The 20,432-nt window shown below is 42.3% G+C and overlaps 1 protein-coding gene across 1 annotated transcript; it reads right to left on the bottom strand.

The window, feature by feature from the left end:
- Window positions 1-228: 228 nt before the first annotated feature.
- On the bottom strand, window positions 229-20,157 carry LOC113970759 (TNFAIP3-interacting protein 1-like; the record flags this gene model as incomplete). Its single annotated transcript, XM_027690005.1, has 7 exons — window positions 20,083-20,157; window positions 17,091-17,176; window positions 9,380-9,512; window positions 3,704-3,790; window positions 2,122-2,211; window positions 1,103-1,168; window positions 229-360 (listed from the first exon to the last, which is right to left on the bottom strand). Coding segments are annotated over exons 1-7 (669 nt in total), but the record flags the coding sequence as incomplete, so codon positions are not given.
- Window positions 20,158-20,432: the final 275 nt, after the last annotated feature.

Here is a 20,432-nt window from a genome sequence, read left to right as displayed (position 1 = left end):
CCCCCCACGCACACACTAATGCTGTGCTGTCTGCCAGGTTCTGTTGAAATGACTCTCCGTGCACAGCTCTCTGATGAGGCAGAGCAGCAGCCACTGCCTCGGCTACAACACTCAGCACCACATCTCATCTCACAGCCCATGCTCGGCCCTGCATGAGCAGAGAACGATGAAAGGCAAGAAAGTGTTGAGCACAGAGCACAAAGGAGGTGACAGAGTGCACCCTCCTACCTTTTCCTGCCACGGCTTCTCTCTGCCCAGCACTCCCGACCTCTCATCCCCTGGCTGCTGCCGATGTCTCTCCTGCTCCAGCTCGCTCACTCTTCTCTCCGACACGTCCAGCCTTGCTTTCATCTCTGCCAGCTGAAAAGCAAGGGACAGACCAGGGTGGGTTGACTGGAGATTCCCAAAGGCACAGCACCTCCAAGGTGTCTACCCAGGGGCGAAAAATAGCTCCATTTTAAATGAGGAAGATCCATTTGAATTCCTCTTCTCTTTGGAGAAACCAAAAAAAAAGAGACAGTAAATGATTCAGATCTCAGTAAAGCTTGCTGGAAAACACTGGAGAGAAAATCTTCCTGACGAGCACATGAGATCATCCTGTAAACTTCCTCCTCATAGCAGGAAGCAATAGATGAGAAGTGTCAGTCAGTGAACCAACTTAGGTTTGGGAATACCGGGCAAAGTTGTAAGCAATCAGCTTCACTAGGCAGCTGATGATAATGGCTGCAGCAGTGATGCCACACAGCCATAAGCAAGGAACAAAGGCTACGTCAACTGGATCTTGGGGGGAAAAAAATATAAAAGAAAGAAAGAAAAAGCATTTATTTACAACTCATCTTGATAGCCCCTGCTTACAGAGGGCAACATTCACAGAGGATTTACCTGAGAGCTCCACCATTACAGCAAGGCCCCAGGGAGCTCCCAGGCTTCCCAAGCCAGGCATGAGAGATGGGACAAGAACCAATAGATATGTGATGAGGAGGAGCAGGGGATGGGCACAGCAGGCACTGCAGGCTGATTTTACCATGGCTGTGGCTGGGTGATATTTGAACACAAACTTAGGTGACATACATATTCCAGCAGAAGTCATCAACAGTGTTACCTGCTTTTCATAGAGCTGTTTCATGTTTCTAAATTGATGATCCCATTGCTTGTTCACCTCCAGAAGCTGTAATTACCAGGAAGTCACAGTTAATAACCCTTATTTCAACATTGTCAATAAATCAAAAATAGACTGGCATTCTAATCCTCCAGCTATGATTGTTCACAACCTCCTCATCATCTGGCCAGTTCATTCCAGAAAAAGCAAGTTTAAGGTTTGGCAAGCTTTCCAGCCCGTCTGCCAGTGCTTTGGTATTCCAGCTAAAGCACAGGAACACTCAGGAAGCAACATCCAGCAAACATGCAAACACCCCATAAGCTGCAGGTGAATCATTGGCAGCACTGTACTGATCCCAAGCTGCAGCTCCTAAATGGCCAAGGACTTCCCTGCTAGTTTGCTTTAAGTTCCATGAATAGGTTTCCAATTAGAATTTCTTTGACTCCAAACAAATGAACTGAAGGATACAGGGTCGCTCTTTAGGATGCTCAGGAAAAGACCAGCTTCCAGTTTGCTGCTACCTGTGACCAAGACACCACTGGCAGCTATTCACAGTTGTTTCTTGGCCTTTACAACTGTGATAATTAATAAAATTTGCCCTTTGCACCACATAAATCTCTGCTGTTCTACATTCATAGCCACGGTACGATAAGTCATCATTTGTTTTCAGGAACAGTTCTCTAAATATAACTCTGCCTAGTGTTCCTGAGAACTAGGAACTAGTTTTAAATGTAATTTTAAATGTAATTTTAGATGTAATTAAAGTGCTTGCACACTTCAAGCTGTGAAGAAATGCGAAGCAGAAAGTATCCACATAGAAATTATCTGACAAGAGCACAGGATGAAACTCCCAGAGGAAGAACACAGGCCTTGCTGGACTGGTGGATAAAACAAACAGCTGCTTAAATACAGTGGAATTAACAGTGATAACACATTCAGTGATTTCCTGCTTCCATTACTGATATTGTAAGGTCTGTCTTTGAGGTTCTATCTGTAAAGGTTAGAGGTATATCTAAGGTTACCTCTCGTCTCTGTCTTTCCAGTGAGAGGATCTGTTGTTCCAGAGAACTGGGTGATGAAGTCTTCTTTTTAGTCAGTAACGTGTGCCTTGACTGGAGAAAAGAAATGTTCAAAAATTCCTGCTTTTGGCGTGATTATTGTGTAAAGCTCCATCCACCCTGGCAGGTGCATGTAAAGGAACTGAAACAGAAACTTTTTCCTGCATTGCATTTGTATTTTGGTACCTTCACACCTACTGAGAGCAGATTCTGAAGCGTACATCTGCCTTAACCTTGCTTAGTCTGTGTTTTAATTGAAGCATTATGCAAACAGCCACTGAAATAAACAAAATCGTATCTATTTGTACCATCTGAGGCACAGAACACAAAATTGGATTTTAATTGTCTTACAGATGGTAATTTAAACAATTAGTACAAGCCACAAAAGTTGAGCATAACTTGAAGTGGGCGTAATTCCCTTCATTTACAAGAACGAGAATAATTAGTAGCATTGCCCCTGGTAAGTGCTTGCAGGCCCAAGGTAATAAACTTTAGCACAGTGGGCTCAAAGCAAGCAATCCAGAAAACAAATAGGCCATTTGGAGAAATTAGGAAATCAGGCTGCAGTTGTTTTTTAAAGCGTGGAGGTTCGCCCATGCAGGACAACAGCAACAACCCTCATTTTTATAATGGCAGTGTCGCAGATCATAATTTCCAAGAAGTTTCTATGGATGGCCATGAAAACAAACACGTGATCTGTTAGAGAGAGAGGGAGAACTGCACTGGAAAAAAGAGGCATGCTCATAAAAAAAAAGAACACACTGTGTACAAATGACTGCTCAGGGAGTTTTGTTTCCCCTCCCTAAATCCTCAACCAACATATGAAAAACCAGAATAAAAGTGTGACCGCTTTTGAGGCCTTGAATCTCCTGACATAAATTTTCTTCAGCTAGAGAATTTAGTGCCAAATATCAATGAGGATCAAAGAAGAGTTTTGTTGTGTCTTTTCACAGGCAAAAATCCTGACCACATATTTGCCCTGTGGCCAGTCCTGCTGAGCTCAAATGTGGAACCCTTGACTTCCATTTAATCCCTCTTCTTGTAGTTCGTAGACACGTTTCACTTAAACTATCTGAAGTGATACCTGGCAGCCAATGGAATTATTCAGATGCTGAATTGCTTAGGCATATATTTAATTGCATGTTTAAGATTAATATTGATATGAATAAGGCAACTCACACGTCTCACAACTATATATACCCTCGGCACCAACCAGCCTGAATATTGCTCACAGAAGTTTCTGGGTCACTAAAATGAACCACTTTGCACCTTTTGTGCAACAACAAATTAAAAAGACTGAATACTTCTGGAGGGTAAAAAAAAAATGCTAGGAGAGGTTTTCTTTCTAAGAACACCATATCCAAAAATATTTCTAACATTTTTTTCTGATCTTAAACACTGTAAATCATTCAGAAGAATCCACTGGAACACAAAAGTGAATCCACAATTGTCAGTCTACAAAGTCACACACATGATACCTGCACCAACTGAAGGTGTTCCCGACAATCAGAAAACTCTTCAGAGAACAGCCAAAAAAGTCACTTACTTCCAGTGGGTCTGCTGGGGCTTCCATGTCACTCCCATCTGCCCACGTGCATCCGAGATGGCCTGGAGTGGCTGTTTCACTGTGGACCTTTGGAAGAAGAAGAGCAATGGAACAGATGTTTTCTGCTGGCTAAAGGAGCAGAAGAATGGCTTTAAGACCCAGGAGATCCACGAGTGCTGCCCGTGGAAGCAGCCAAGGTTCAGAAACAAGGGGTGGAATTCTGATTTTAACCTTTTCCTCCTTCCTGGCTGGGGCTTCCCAGAAAGGATGAAGCACACTGCTTGTGACTAATATGCCGGGCAAGGCAGTTCTTTCTCTGCTCGGAGTGCATGTAAATCACAATGGACTGGCCAGATCTCCCCAGAGAGGAAGTTGCAAGGATAAGGGAAGGAAGGGGATATGCTTTTTCAGTAAATAAGAGCACAGGCTTTTCTATCCCTGCTTCCAGTTGTGCAAAAGGATTTGTGTAAGTACCATTATGAAGTGACACTAGGACAGAGTGTGCCCTGCTCATAAAGGAGCAATAGCCAAGTCTGTTAACAGCCCCATACAAACCTCAAAATGTTTAGGGGAAAACCATAATTGGAAAATTGATTTATTTCCCTCAAGAAAAGCTGCACAAAGACGAAAAAATGACAGGGTTGTTATTCCTCTCCTGAGGACATCTTATCTTCACTTCTGCTACTTGTCTTACACTTAGGCTGGATCTAAGCTTCAAGCTACTCAAGACTTGAGTACTCAAGGTATCCAACACTCCAAACTTGTTCTTTAGTTTCCCATTTGGGAAAAGAGATTAACCTTACCAAGTTAAACTTACAGGAGAGATCAAAGAAAAGGCTTCCACAGACTTCACATACAAAGTCAGAACGAAGTAGAAAAGTGCAAAATATTGTCACCTTCAGTCTTGGGATTCTGAATAATAATGGAATTGAGAAGGAAGCATGAAAGAAAAATCATATTCCTTATTGTGCAAGGATCTCTATGTCTACAGCTTTTTTCAGTGGCAGCAGCTTATTTAATTTTCAAGGAATGGAATGAATGCTAGCCTGTGAAATATGACATAAAATAATATAAATCCTTCCTTCAGTTTCCAGAAAAGGATTTAGACAAAGTAAAGCAATCCTGTGAAATGTTGGAATTTAACAACCACATTCCAGATTTCTGGTTCACAATGTGTGACTAAGCAACTCCTTTTTGCAAGATACAAACCCCAATTTGGAAGAAAGCTGCTACTTTCTGATATTTGCATATGATATAAATCCTCCTTACCCTGACGTTCTTTTTAGTTTTTCCTGGTTTATGGAGTAGCCAGAAAACTTGTGGATTTTTTAATGTTCTTTTAAGGTTATTCTAATGAAGACATTTCAGATTCTCCATAGGAGTCATCCTACCCACCAAAAACCAAATTAATATTATCTGTGCCTATACCAAAACTAGTCTTGGAGCACGTCCCTCCAGGTAACAACATTGCAGATTATAAGCTAAATGTCAGTGAGTAGGGAACAAAAGCTCAAGCTCTTCAGTGGTGGTGTTCTTCCAGCAAAAACTGGGAATGGTTGAAGCAAAATCACTGTCTATCTTTATAGAAACAGTTAACAGCACTGAAAAGAAACAGAAGGAGATGACAACTTTCATTTTCGTTGGTATTGCAGAGATAAAGACACCACATTTGTTTAGGTCTACAGCAATACAGTCGAGGACAACTCAGTTGTACAACAGCACTTCAGAAACCTGAGATATATAAGAAATGCTTGAAAGAGGGGCTCTTGACAACTATCAGACTTCAGAAGTCAAGAAGAAAAAAACATTCTAAGGTATTTCTACTTGGTTTGAAGCCATTGAACCACATACACAGTTTTAAATTGCTCTGAGAATTCCGGTTGACCGTCAGACTGTAAATGCAGTTGCAAACCTAAAAGTCTGCCAGGTATGGAAAAAGCTTCCCAGGAAGCAAATGGGACCAGGCAAGACTTGCTGCCCCCTGAAACTCCCTGAGTTAACTCCTGAGTGGCAGCATAAACCCTGCCTCCAAGGGCAAAGGGAGATGAACTGATTAGAAGCCTTTTATTAATTTCTCTTCTATTTCTATAATATTATGTAATTTCTTTTAGTAGCAGCTTTGACATTGGGCTTTTTTTTACCACCCTGTTTAAAAATGAGAAATATTTTAGTTTGTATTCTAGGAAGACCTGAGCTTTCTGAGTGTAAAAGCCTTTTAGCCATGTTTGGGAAGCTTGCAGTGGGAGAAAAATGAAAGCCTTGGAGCTGTAGCCAACACCGAATCCTCCAAACATCGGCACCACAAGAAGATAAAAGCTCCCATTTTCAGAGTGCTGGATCTTAATCTTAATTCTGGACTGCCTTCTGTTACAGTATTACAAAATATCACTCATAAATTAAGATAATGAAAGCCATTTGTCACTTCTGAAAATTTAGTCTGTTCAGTGCAGTGAAACCAAGACCCATTAAAAGGTTTGATGCAAGTAAATGTGAACTTTCCTTGATGATGATAAAATGCAAAAGTAATTTTTTTCCTTTTTTTTCCCCCTAGCTGATCATGTATCTGCTGTGAGGTTTGTTGGGGATTTTTTTTTTATTTTTATTTTCTATTTATTGTACTGTTCAGTTGTATAATTGGAGAAATTAGATTACCTCCGAGATTACTTGGGTTAAAATTTGGTGGCTTCTGGAGAACCTTCTGTTTGCTTATGTGCTGGCTGAGCTTTGGTTTTGGCTCTATTCCTGAAGCTGCTGTTATGCCAGCAGTGCTTGCCACAGTATCCATCACAAACCCCTTTCTCCATTCTGGTGCACGTGGTGAAATGGTAAGAAGTGAGAGATTTTGGTTGAAGAATAAAATTAGCTCCTAAACCAGAAGAAGAACATACCTCCTCCTGTCCCAGCCTGGTCTGTGTGCTTCACCACAGAAGTGTGCTGGGAAGGGATTGTCCCTTCAGCAAGTGTGTCAGCCTCAGCCTTCTGTGCTGCTCAGGTAGGAACTCGCTCTGACACAGAAACATGTGCAGATGCAAACGCGTGTCTTGATAGGTGGGAACCAACCAGATCAAATTAGAGCAAGACGTGGTTTCTGAGTAAGTAAAATGCAGCACAGCGTTTCCTTTGTTTCAGGAACATGTTTCAGCATTTCCTTTATCCACTGGTTTGCACCAGTGCCAAGGAGACCAACCACAAGGGCTCAAGCCACCAACCACTCAAGCACTCAAGCGTTTGCAAACTCAGGCCTGATGATGAAAATCCCGGTTCTGTGGAACAATAACTGGGTGAGCATTTGGAACTGCAGCAAACAGGCTGTTTTGTGGTTTGTAACACAGTGGTTGTGAGTACAGACAGCCCTTGAATGAATTTTTTTTTCTCTCACTTCACACCCAAAAGAGTTCAGGTGCTTGAAAGTTTATCGTGGCCTTTTTTTTTTTTACCAATGGATCCTATAAATATGGTATCTCTGCAAATTTACTTTATGTTCACACACTGCCAGTCATCCCTTCCTATTTGGTAACTTTATCCACCCTCACCTCCCCCAGAAAACATCTCTCCTGTGTTCAAAATCTTGATCAGGCACTAGATATACTCAATATATTCTACATTAGTACTTTTGGGTAATATTTGTCTTTTGATGCAAACCTTTTCCCTCTCCCAGAGTGGAGAATGCAGCATCCTGACAAGCTGCAGTTAAAGCACTACAGCTGAAGGAATCATAGGCTGAAGGATGTGCTGAGAATGGGTTCGTTCTGCAGACCTAGATTTTATCTCTCTCAAATATTTGCATTTAAAAGCACACTAATATCATAAATTCCTGTGAAAAAAATCCTAGTGAGAAGGAGAATCTGTTTACAGATATTTTCAGGTAAGTCCTGAAAGCAATTAAGCCCAGATGGAAATGCCATTTTGCAGAGTGCAATTTGTACTCTTCCCTCCTGAAAAAAGTTACAGAATGAAAACAACTTGCTGGCTCTGCCAAAAAACTTCCTGATGAATGACCAACACTACATGGAAGGTCACGATTTGTTTCATTATTAACTTTTTCCTACCTCCTAAATACACTGTTTTCCCTTTATTTTAAGTCTAAATCAGCACCTAATTTCACAAACTGACATTTTCTGGTGTGGTTTTTTTTTTTTTCAAATAGTATTTCATAACCTTCATAACTGAAAGTCTACTAGGTGCTAAAAATATGACCTCCTTTTCCAAACCACACAATCTGAGACATGTGCTCCTAACGTCTTATACTGAGGTTGTTGAAGCCCATCACTACTGTCAAGCTGTCACTCACTTAAGTCCAGCTCAGCAACCAGCCAAGCGAAAAGTTGCTTGACTTAGAAGTATAAATAAAAAATACCCAGCATGTTTCTAGTGCAGAAATATCATAAACCAGCCTCCTTTAAGCTGTGAAAACCACACATCTCACACAGGCAAAAAAAAGTGCCATAAATGTAAAGAGAAAGGCACGACAGATCAAATACTGCCATGGTGTTCTGGGTGAGCACTGAAGCACCCCACAGAAACAGCTGAGGTAAAGCACATCCTTTCTTTTTCCTCCCCAAATCCTTTCCTATTCTCCTTCTGCTGGAGGGAGCCTAACGTGGGGAACCAGGTGTTTCCACAGCTCATTTGTGGCTTGTCGTTTCCAAGCTGGATGCTCCTTGACTCTGGGCTGGCTTCTGTTTCACCGTGCTAATTCCTCCCCCTGCATCCGGGAATCCCCATCCCTCCCTGTGGCTTCCCTCTCGCTGTTTCTAATCCCACTGGTCTGACCCTGGGGTGTCTCCTTAGGCTCAGCTCGGTTTCATGCCCCGAGGTCATGACTCATTTTGGAGCTGGCGGTTTGCATGTGAAAGGAGCCCTGTATAATTTCGGATTTCATAGAAGAGAGTCATCTCTGTTTTACCTCCTCCCCGATTTCCTGCATCATGCCTTGGGGCACAGCCTTCAGAGGTTTCCTTCCCCCAGCCCGTGGGAGTGTCACACAGGCAGGTAAGTGTGTCACCCCTTGCAGGTGGATGGCATTCAGAGCCTAATCACTCCTCCTGCTCCCAATTCCAGGAAACAGGGAAATTCCTTTTGTCCTTCTACCACATTCACTATTTCAGGGGAGAGGAGAGAAACTGAGAGGGAAACCAGAGAACAAGTTTCTGTCGTGCTTGTTAACTGCTGCTTCACTGCAGGCAAAGACAGGGGCCTTGGCAGGTGGCTGACAATTCTCTGTCTGCAATACCACAGGAGTGTGGGTTTGAATCATCAGCATCCTCCTTCTTCCTTCCTATTCATCTAAAAGCCTTTCTGACACTTCCAAAGATCTCTCTCCCACACACCTCTGCTCATTCTCAGTTAAACCAGAACTACCAAACAACCTAAAGAAATGACAGTGGTTTTGGGGTTATACAGTTTCAGGGCTCTGTGTTATCCAAAAGGCACATGTGGCTGCAGAGTGGATCATCAGCGGGTTTAGCTGACCTTTTAAAGCACTATAAAATGTAACTTCTCAGCCAATCTTCCTCCTAACAGAAAGTAGCTATATCAGGGAAAAATAAATGTGTAACAAGTTCATTGCATCATTTCAGAAATCCAAAAGTTTCATGCATAACCAAGTCACCCAGGAAACATCCCCTGAATGTTCCTTCCTGGCAGATGAACATTGCAAAAGCACAGTGCCTTTACCTTAAGGGAACACAAAGTTCTCTGAGGGTTCGGACTCTCTTGTGCAATAGGTTTGGGGTCCTCACACGACTGGGAAGTGTTACTCTTCCCTATCAGGTTCCTTATTTCAACATCCAGCTCTCTACTTTCACACCTGCATAGGAAGAAAAAGCAACGTTAAACTTGACACCAAAACTTGGAGTAAAGAGCAGGTCAATTTTTCAGCTCCCTCCTGACTGTGAGCACAGAGACAGCAGAGCTGCTCCTGCACTGAGCTCCTGCTCCCTTCCTTCCTGGTGTGCAAGCAGAGAGCACTAAAACACTGTCACACGGGCAGTATCTCAATGTTTTGGGGCAGAAATTCATTTAAAATAGTTATATAAGCCGTCTTTATGAATTTTACTACATTGCACCTACAAAATCCAAAGCGACCCTTTTGGGGATTATATGAAGGCTGCGACGTGTCCTCAACCCCACCCACTCACACGCAGTTTCAAGAATTTTAAATTCAACTTTAAATAAATTGCAATCAAAATAGTTCAATTGGTTTGGAACTGCAAAACTGGTTGCTCAGTTATTAACAACAAAATGGTGTTTATTTGGTGGTAAAATTCATTTCTTTCATTGCTCCCTGCTAAGGACATACAGGACTTAAGTGCACGTGAGGGCTCCAAATTCACAGAACTGTCAACTGGGGCTGATTCACTTGATACAATGTAATGGGGGAATGTGACTTTCAGGAAATGGAGTGAGGTATAATTAAAAGGAACCCCCAAATGTCCTCGCTCAACCCAAGTTATCAAGAAATATTCAGCTCTTTTGAAAGCCCAGACCTTCATTTCCTAATCAGCTTAATCCAACTCTAATTGTAACTAATGCGTGACCAGAAAGCAAACTGCAAGGCTCAAAAGTGTCACTAACTTCTTTATTTAGGCAGAAAATACTCAGTTATTCAATTAAGCTACCAGAAAAACTGAAAGCAGTAAGAATTCATTAGTTATGCTACTTGCAGTTTAGACAAGGATTGCACTGTAGGTTCTGAGGAAACTCTTGAAGCAAAATTGATAAAATTACCCAATAAACAAACCAATCTATCCTAATAATAACAGTAAATAAGTGTGGTGAATGTCATGCTGGTAGCATGGCAGGATTCATTTTATTCTCAATATTTAAAACACAGAGACTCTAACAGAAATATGTCTACATTAGGCATGGATGCAAAAATCATTTGCAGAGGTACTACAGTGAAACACTAACAGCAGCATGTAAGGACCAGTAAAACTCAAAATCTGGGGGGTTCTTTGACTTGCCACCTAGTAGTTGGACAAGCTGGAATTTCATGGCCATAACTGCCTTTCAAAGCCATGAGGATGAAGAGAAAGACCTTCTCCAAGCATGTTTTCATGGACTCCATGGTGGTGCAGCTGCTCGGGAGGCTCGTGGCAGTTTCCAAAGCCCCAGCGGTGTGTGGGTGGCAGGTGAGCCCCAGCAGCAGCACTGGGAGAAAACCGCAGAGGGAAAACAACAAACCTTGGGAAAGGAATCCAGCCCTTCTGTGTCTCGCTAAATATTGCAAAATCCTGGATAAATCACCGCAAGTGGCATTTTTCCAAGCAACTCTGTGCTGAGCTTCCCAGACCTCAGGCAGTGGCAGGACCAAGCACTCCAGTGCACTTCCCTGGAAAACAGCATCTCCAGCCCATCTGGGCTCCCATGCCTGACCCAGTGTGAGATTGCTCTGTGTAACAATCAGATATATAACAGTGCAGAGCCCTCAGTACTTTTGAGGCTGCTCAGAAGAACTGAAAAGCCACAGCACAGCAGCAGTGACTCTCTCCTGCAGTTCACCATCCTCAGCTGGTAGCACAATCCGACTTGGTCGAAGGAGACAGTGTTTTGTAAACTCTTTTGGGCGAAATAAAGCAGATTAGCCTAAAAGAAATATTCAAAATAAAGGAGCAACACCTAGGATAAGACAGTAAAAGCTGGGCAGCAATCTGGCAGGAGTGCAGCAGCAAGTATTTAGGCAGGCTGCACTCATCTCTGCTGCTGGCTCAGCCACAGTCAGCAGAGATGGGTGACCACAATCTCCTGAGATCAGAGCATGAATCAAGATGAGAAGTACCCCATAAAGATGGAGGTTGGCTTTAAGTATTTCTTTTCAGCCAGAAAGGGTTCATTACTCTGCTCTCCTCCCCAGAGTTTGATGTTGTGGCTGTAAATGCTGTTCACCTCTGGCTGCTCCCAGCCTGTCTCTCTGCAGTCTCCTTTCTGCACTCAGAAGTGCCTGGGTGAGAGCAGGACCCGGCTGTGCCACGGTAAAAGAAAGGGAACCACAAAAGGCTCCAATCCCTACAAACCCATTGCTGCTCCATAATATCCACGTGTTTCAAGACCATCATAAAAGTCAGAAAGCCACTTCATTGACTGGATTTCTTGGTGCATTTGGTTTCCCCTCAGTTCTTAGACTGAGAAACTGTTACTCCATTTACCTGCATTTTAATATTAGCCACTTTGATAGCTGGCAGGATATTTATTTGTTGTTAATCACATCTGGTTTGCAGATCCAATTTAGAATCCGGAGTTTCAAGCACACAGGTGGTCTGAGTGCTGGAACTCGTGATTAGGAGCTACTCCAGACCAAGACAGTTCCTGCTGATTGCCAGAGCTTCCCCCGATGAGCTCTAGAGGGCACACAGCACTCAGCTTCTGCAGAAAACTATTTCCAAAGCTGCTTTTGGTTTTGTGAAGTTCACAGGTGCACTTCTGTACCGTTAAGACCTTTCCTGTTCTGTGCTGTTGCCAACATTTTCTAATATGGGGTGTTTCGGGTTTTAATAATTAAATTATGCAAATAGGCAATATGTTGGAAAAAAAAAACCCCTAACAAACAGAAAAGGAAATAATTTCAAATTTGGGAGATACATTTTTTTAATATTTTGTAAAATCGACCATCAGAGAATATTAAAAGCATTTTCATGTGGTCATATTGGATAAAGTATATCCCTTCTATGTGCAAAAGCTTTCTAAAGAACAGGAAGATATAAAATCTACACAACCCATCCTACTTATATAGCATGGTGTGATTAATGCAGGAGCCAACAAAAGATTAGAATATTACTCCTCTTTGTAACCTTTGAATTAGTTGCTAAATTTCCTTTTTTTGGGGAAAATTAGGACATTTTATATGAAAGCAGAATTTATAGGTGTATTGAAGAAGGCTGGTCTCCCAGAATAAGTTTTAGGAACTTGCAGGAAAAGGGAAGAGTCCAACCTCACTCGTGATTTCCATGTCCTATCTGAAAAGCAGCAGCCAATATCCTTCCACCCATGTCCTCCAAGAGTAAGACATTCCCTTTGGTTTGCAAGTTGCCACATCCATGCAGAACTTGACTGTGCACCCCATTAAAGGTGTTTTCGTTTCTCCCATGTGTTCATTTCTTCCAGCTGCCTTCAATGTAGTTTTCACTTTTTTCTGTATGGGACACCTTTGTGCCACTTCAATTTCTAGGCTCCATTGGCCCATTTATAATTACTGACATTATTTATAACATTACAGTATGTATAATGCTCTAAATAATTATTTTTATTTATTTATTAATGGTTGCATACTTTTTTACAGCAATTCCACTTTTAAGCTGGGAGCCAGAATATGATGAATCAAATATTTTGGGCTTGTAGCAGCACAGATTGAAGGCTGAGAAATACAAGTTTATCAAATAACCGGGTCCAAGCCCTTAAGAGTCCCAGCTTTGCTGCTGGTACCATCTGTGAGCTCTTGGCTCCCCCTGGTTTTCACTGGAAACTGGCATTATTCCTCACTCATAGCAGTTACGAGGCGACATTGGACATACCTACAACACATCCCAAGGCATTTATTGCACAGTATTAATACCCAGGGCATGTAATTCTATTTGAAATATTAATTTCAAGGCTGGTGTCCCCGGGCCATTCTCTTGTGATTGGTGAAAGCACAAATACACACCATAAACAATTGTGAAAAAGGGGTTTAAGCCAGGATTTACAGCCAGACTCCAGCACCACGGAGTCAGATTTTGACGGGAAATGAATTCCAGAGTCTAAGGGTTAAACACGTGCTTCATCCCCTTGGGTGGGCATTTGGGATGTAGAAGTCTTGCCTGGCTAAGCCTGGGGAGCAGATTCATGGAAAGAAATAAATTTCTGCATTGAATTACAGAGGATGAACTGGTCTGGATAAATTAAAAAATGGCAAATTTCAAGACCAACCGTTCCAGCTCATACTTCCCCTATTTATGATCATGCACTTCAGTTCAGAAAAGGGCCTGTAGAATATGGGAGAGTATGAGACTGAATTACAGAATATTTAATCTAACTTGGACTAGAAATAGCAATAAAATTAGGGATATAATTCTTAAAAATGATGGTGTATCTATAGAACTAGCCTATTCTCTAAAGCTCCATATGATTTGAAAGGATTTTTGCTCTCTTCAAATTCAGTTTTACAGGTTTTTTTCATGTAAATACATTGGGATTTTTATATTAAAAACTTATCCTGTTAAGACTAAAGAATTTCCGGTTCAATAAGCAATGGGAAGGATAAAATTCTGCCAAGAAGACAGAGAGACTTTTGTTACAGAAAAAAATTCTGCAGCCTCATAAGCTCTTAGAGGTTAGCAGATAAATAATAGTTACAATGTGGTGCAGTTCCCTAAGGATCAGCGGTGTTATTCCAGTACTCAACACCCAGCAAGAGGGTCTCCATCAAAGTTTAGGCCTGGGAATCTGAGCCAGAACACTTGAAATTTAGCTCCACAAGTTCTGTGTTCCACCTCACATGTACCACTACAAAAATAGTTTATTGGGTTTAAAGCATACTGTGCTGGTACAGACACAGAAAGAACACCTGCCTTTGAGGATTTTGAGTATATACTTAAAAGGAAAGTTTAGGGAAAAAAAAAGGCAACACATTATCTCGAATTATTTCCAACCTAAATTTTTAACCTAAGTTTCACCCCCAAAAATTTACCCAGTGTTTCAAGGGCATAGGTGGAAAGCCAGCCAGGCAGCAACTGAGATCTCCCTGGCAGAACTGCAGAGTGAGGTGTTCCAGATGCTGCAAAAAAAGTGCTGTTGCTTTGGAGGTAAGCGTGAGATTAGAAACAATCCCACTGCAGCCTCAAGAAGAGAGCTCCAGAAGACAAGGTGTATGATATGGGTTAAAACATGTACTCGCTGTGACTCTAACAGAGAAACCACTTTAACTTTCGCTCCAGTCTGATGTAGCCAAAACATCTGCCTATCACCCCATAAACGTCCCTACACTCCTGCTCCCTTTACGACAAAGAAATGGGGCTTTTAAGGCACATTTAATAGCCAGCAGCTGCTTGGCTGTCAAATGCCACATCTGGAGAAGCTGTGGGCTGTTAATGCGAACAGAAACAATTATTCTTTAATAGTTTTGCCTAATTTTAAGAATTACACAAATGACAACGAAAGAGGTGCATGTTCTTAATGAAAACACATCTGGTTTCTCTGAAAATATGCCAAAAAAAAACCCAAAAAAGGGCCCAGTGATTAAGTGAAGCTGCACTTATAGTCCATCCTGAGTCAGTGAAGAGAGAAGGAAAGGTACTGATACAAAGGCACTTAGTGTCTCTCAGTGTTTGATAACCCCCCTCAGGAACCTGCAACATGCAAGACGACCATGAGTAGTTGGTTTGCATTAAATGACATGTTACTGATCCCAGGGTGCTGCTGCCCTACCTGCCTGGAAGGGAAGTTCCTGTCCTTTGGGACTGTCCTTTGGGACTGGGTTTCCATGCCACTGCCTCACTTCTGTACCCTGAACAGCTTGTACATCAGGAAAATAGCACCATTCCCTTTTCACTTGGATCTTCTCCTTAATTATCCTATCAACACTGTAATGGAATGTCTTCCTGATGGACAGCATTTGGGCCAAGTTCAAATCTCAGGAAAGACAAATTATTTCCACTAACTTTCTGAGGCTTTAAAAGAGCCATGAGTGAGTTGCAGATGCCTGTTTCTCTGGAGAAGCAGTCAGTGGAGCACTGGTCACCCAGACTCATCCCCCAGGGCTCACGTAGCTGCGTGTGGATCACCAGTGAAAGGGAATGGAAGTTTTGGCATGAAAATCGGTCATGGAAAGCTGGGCCGGGCAGAGCCACCAAGCAGTGTGTGCTTTGTGAGCACACGGATTCCCCCACTAAAAACCACACATGCAGAAAGCTGGGGAGAGGTGGCAGGAAAGCATTGAAAGAACTGAAAACTAAGAGTTAAAAGACGGAGAAGGGGGACAGATCTATATGTTTTCGAGTGCTGGCTCTTTTTTCTGTGAAGATCAATACCTAGAAAAGCTTGCACCCTTTTCAGGACACTTTCCTATCCTCAGTATGTGCTTTTCTGAACTGGTCTCCCTCCCACGGCCCTTTCTGGACTCACTGCTTGCCCTACACACACAGCTTAAGTACCACAGGTCTATTCATATCTTACATGCACTGGTTTCTATGGAAAACTGTGATCTGATGCAATGCAGTTGCATGGTTGGCATTTTTAACTGGTCCTTTACATCACTATTCTTTCTTTTCGAATCAGGCATCACCACAAACAGCCCATTTCTGCCTCCTACTTCAGCCTTGGCCAGGATGTGGATGCTTCACCAAGGCCTTACTGACCTGGGCTCACAGCTGGGCTGAACCTTTGGAGGAAAACAAGTCCATGATTCATTTTGGATCTGTGTCTCCCACGCAGACCTGAGACACCTTCAGTGACCTACTGCCAGCGCAAGCAGAATGAATGGATGAAAACCATTTGGGAACACAGCCAGGAAATGTAACACACAGTAGCTGATGGAGGACAAGGTGCTCTGTTAAGTCAGGCCAACTCCTCGCCCGTGGCAGCTGTGAGGCAGCCAAGCTGAAAGGCAGGGGATGCTGAGAGGCAGAGGAATGTCCCTGCATGGCTGTCAGGGTCACAATTCCAGGGCTCGGACTGCCAGCGACCGGCACAGGGTTTCACCAGGGATGTCATCAACAGACGGGAACCTGGTGCCTCCCTCCCTTCACAGAAACAGGCTGGAGGCAAACTACACTGGCAACAGCTCACAGTGTCCTGAATAAATGGGAATTCCCAAGAGGTTCTCCATTCAGTTATTTCACAATAAACTAACCTGACACAAAATATTTATTTACAGAAGGAAAGAAGGGTAGGATATTATTTCTCAAGCTTCTCGAAGCAATCTGCAGTTACCTTAAAGCAATTTTTAATTTTTCTCTCTCTCCCAAATCCATACACTGCACTTAATACTTAGTATCAGTATTATGAGTAGAAATATTATTGGTTTGTGAAGCAGCAGGTGCCCAAAGAAGTTGTGAAATCTCCATACCTGGAATTATTTGAAACTCACCCAGACAGGCCCTGATTTACCTGACCTAACCAGCCCTGCTGGAAGCAGGAGATCAGTCCAGACAATCCCCAGGGGTCCCTTCCAAGCTACACTATTCCCTGTGATTTTGCTCTTCTGGGTACAGAAAATTTCCACGTTTCACACATTTAAACAGATCTCCACAGTACAGATTAAAGCAGGAAAGAAAAGTATTAACCTGTGTCTCTGGAAGATACATGGACACACAGGGAACACCCAACTACAGATTTCCAGTAATGCAAAGTAAATTACCTTTCAAGAAATAAAAATAAAAGAAGTTTCTCCATGTACCATTAAGATAGTTAATACCTTTCCATCTCAACACACTGATGGAGGCACAACTCCAGACGATCCTCTGCATCCTTATTCTTCCTTTTGAGCTGCTCACAGTGACTCTATTAAGAACAGGGAGGGAAAAAATCAGACTTTAAGGGGGAAATAAAAAGATTAACAAACTAAGAAGAAACAGTTAAGTATCCAACTACAATGAGTAGAGATAATGGTGTCTCATCTGTATCTCTATTTTATTCTTCATTCATAAATGGTTGTCAAAAAGCCAGGAATCTACTTCTTCCTTCCCAGCACCATCCTCTCTTCCATCCAACCACAGTTCTGCAAGGGCAGGAGCAATAACAGTCTCTGTGGGGGTAAATATCTACCCAAGGAACAAGCTGCCAGTAGTTGCAGGAACATTGCAAGTGTTGCAGAAAGAGCTTTTATTATTCCTCCTAAAAGAATCCATCATCTTAAATACTCTAGAGTTCAAGCATGCCCTCGTATTTTCCAGAATATTCATGGAAGCATCTGGTAAAAGTACTCCAAAATGAAGAGAATTTGAGTAAGGACTCTGATCTAAATCACTTGGAGAGGAAAAAAAAGGAGCCATGTGTAAGTTATTGAGCACGAGGGTGTTGTTCAAGCCCTCTACAAGCTCCTAACAAGCTTCCCTCTGGTCAGGACCAGTTACTGTCCAGCACAGAATTTCCAAAGAGAAGGGAGAGAAGGAAAAAAAACCCAAAAAACAGCTCGTCCAGAGAAAAGGACACACATCAGGGTAAGAGCAAACAGTCCACATTAAGATAATCCCTTAGAACTGGAGGTTTTAGGTTAAAACTCCAAATGTGATAAAGCAGCATCTCTCCACAACAAGTGGGAGAACAGATGGTACCAAGAATGAGCCTCATCCAGAGGAGTCATTTGCTCCTGTGCTGCAGTCTGGGGACAGCCCCGGGGATGTTCCTTCAGGCTGTGTGGGACACCTCCAGTTCATCACAAAAGGAGCCCAGAAGCCTCATTCTTCTCTTTAGATCCAAGTGACAAACAGCATCATTATGACAGTCGCTAGACTTAGAAAACTGACCTTTGGTAAGGACAGCAATGTGACCACTGAAACAAACTGGGGAGCCATCAAGAGCTAAACCTGCCTTTTATTTATAAGCAAATAAGTTTTCAATCACGAGTCACTCCTTTATTGGTAACATCAGCTTAATGTGACACCACAGCTGAACATTTTATAGAAATCGTGCCTCCTCGTCCATGTGCAGAGCAGAAATCTGAAATGAAAGGTTGCCAGCAGAAGATCTGAGGTGTTTGGCATCCCTCCCCCATTCTTAATTCCAATTCCTGCAGGCATTTCACACGTTTTAAATGCATCTGGTAATCACTAATTACAAGGATCCTATTAAGGAAAAAATGTCCATTCAGTTTCATGTGAAACTTGATTCCAGCTTGTCCAAGTTTTATGAGTGTCTGTTTAATCATAACAAAATCACGTTGAAGTATGGAAAGCTGTATTTGATTGATTTCAATGGGAGCTGCACACACTGGGGACTAATGAGGATTAAGCCTTATTTTGGAGTGCCTAAACTTGGCTTTCAGGTGTCTAGCTTCAAAATATTAAATTTGAAAAATGTTGACTTAGAATGAACACTCTGTGCCACCACTGAAACAACAAAAAAATAAACCAAAACCAAATGACTGAAGAAAATATGGCCATAATTTTCTGAGATAAACAAAAGCAAAAACAAACAAACCAAAAACCACCACAGAATTCATATTCTACTCCAGCTCTGATTTATCCCACCGAGGTTTGACATGTCAGCAGTTTCAGATGGATTTGCCAGGCTGGGCACAGCACTGCAGCCCCCGTGCCGAAAACCAGGCCACGTTAAAGGGATGCAGGTTGGATGTCACTGAAAATGTGACACCCAGGTTGGTAAAAGTCACATAAGAAGAAAACAACGTTCTGAAAAACTGGGGGAAATAAATAAATAAGAAAGCAGTGAAAAACACAGAAAAAAATATTTCTGGATAGCCACGTCTCTTCTTGGTTCTGGAGAGGCAGTTTCAGGTGCTCTCTCTGGGCCCGCACAGTGGGTGCTCCAGGTTTTTCCGTGGCCTTGCTCTGTCGAGCCAGGGAAAAGCACAGAGAGGAGCTGCCAGAGCTGCCACGTCCCAAAGCCCTGCGTGGCCCAGCTGCACCCCCAGCCAGTGCGAACAAGCAGTTCTCCAGAAGCCCTGCTGCTCACACTGCTGGGGTGGGGGATGTTGGACATGTCTCCTGACTCTTAGTCATATGCAGATTTTGCAGCTAAATCCGAACCTCCCCTTCTGAACCTGAATGAAAGAGATGCAGCTCAGTCGTGGTGCCACGTGCAAGTGTTTGCTATTAGAGCAGCCGTAAGTTTTTACAAGGACAATATGCAATATAACGCTGTAGGGTTTTATTAGATCAGGCAGATTGAGGCCAAGATGGATAAAATTCAGCTACTTCAAAGAATTAAGGTTGTGTAAAAGAGGGGGTTGTAATGGTCATGTAAAGGATTGCTCAGAATTACATAAATTTTCTGCTTTCTGTCAAGGCTTTTAAGAACAGGAACACCCTGAAGTAAAACAGATTCAGTTCTGCTCACGGATTTATGGGGTTTTGCAATAATTGAAAATGTTTGGTAAAAAGCATGCAAAATTTCCTTGGTGCTTACCCACCAAATTTGTCAGGGCTCCAAGCCCTAATTACTCCCTAGGTATGCCCAGACAAAGCACTTTCTGGTTGGAGTATTAATTTGCACTAAAAACAAGTTTTCCACATAGAAGAAAAAAAAAACCAAACAAACCACATTTGGAGAGAAAAAAACCACATAGTTCAAGAAAGACAACAAGACTTACTAATTCTAATGAAATCTTAATTGTAAAAACAAGCACAGCCAGATAGGCTCTCAGCACACTGGTATTTCAAAATGTTATGCAAAATGCATTTCACAAGCATCTCTATTGTAAATGTTAAATCCTGCACTGCTCTTGCCCCATTCTCTTTTTCTTTCTCCAAGATATCCAGTTCCAGCTTAAGAGCATCCAGTGTTCGCAAACCTTTGCTCATTTTCCCCAAACCTGCTCAGTAATTCACTTGTTCTTCAGCTGTACCAAAGCAATATTTTGTGGGAATACAATGTAAAATGAATGCCAGAAATGATCCAGCCTGAGGGAGGCAAAGAAGGGAAAGGTTTGGTTGGGTTTTCCTGCCTAGATCAACTCAATGATTCAATTTGACAGACCACCACCATAACCAGACATATTGTCCCAGTGGAGGGAGCAGAAAGCCCAGCATTCCAAACAGATGGAAGCACATGCCAACAAATTATACATAAGGAATAA

This window comes from Neopelma chrysocephalum, unplaced genomic scaffold, assembly GCF_003984885.1.
Source record: "Neopelma chrysocephalum unplaced genomic scaffold, ASM398488v2 Primary Assembly neopelma1_79, whole genome shotgun sequence".
Classification (NCBI taxonomy): Eukaryota; Metazoa; Chordata; class Aves; order Passeriformes; family Pipridae; genus Neopelma; species Neopelma chrysocephalum.
The sequence above is the reverse complement of the archived record's forward strand: the minus strand, read 5'-3'. Positions and strand labels throughout refer to the sequence as shown.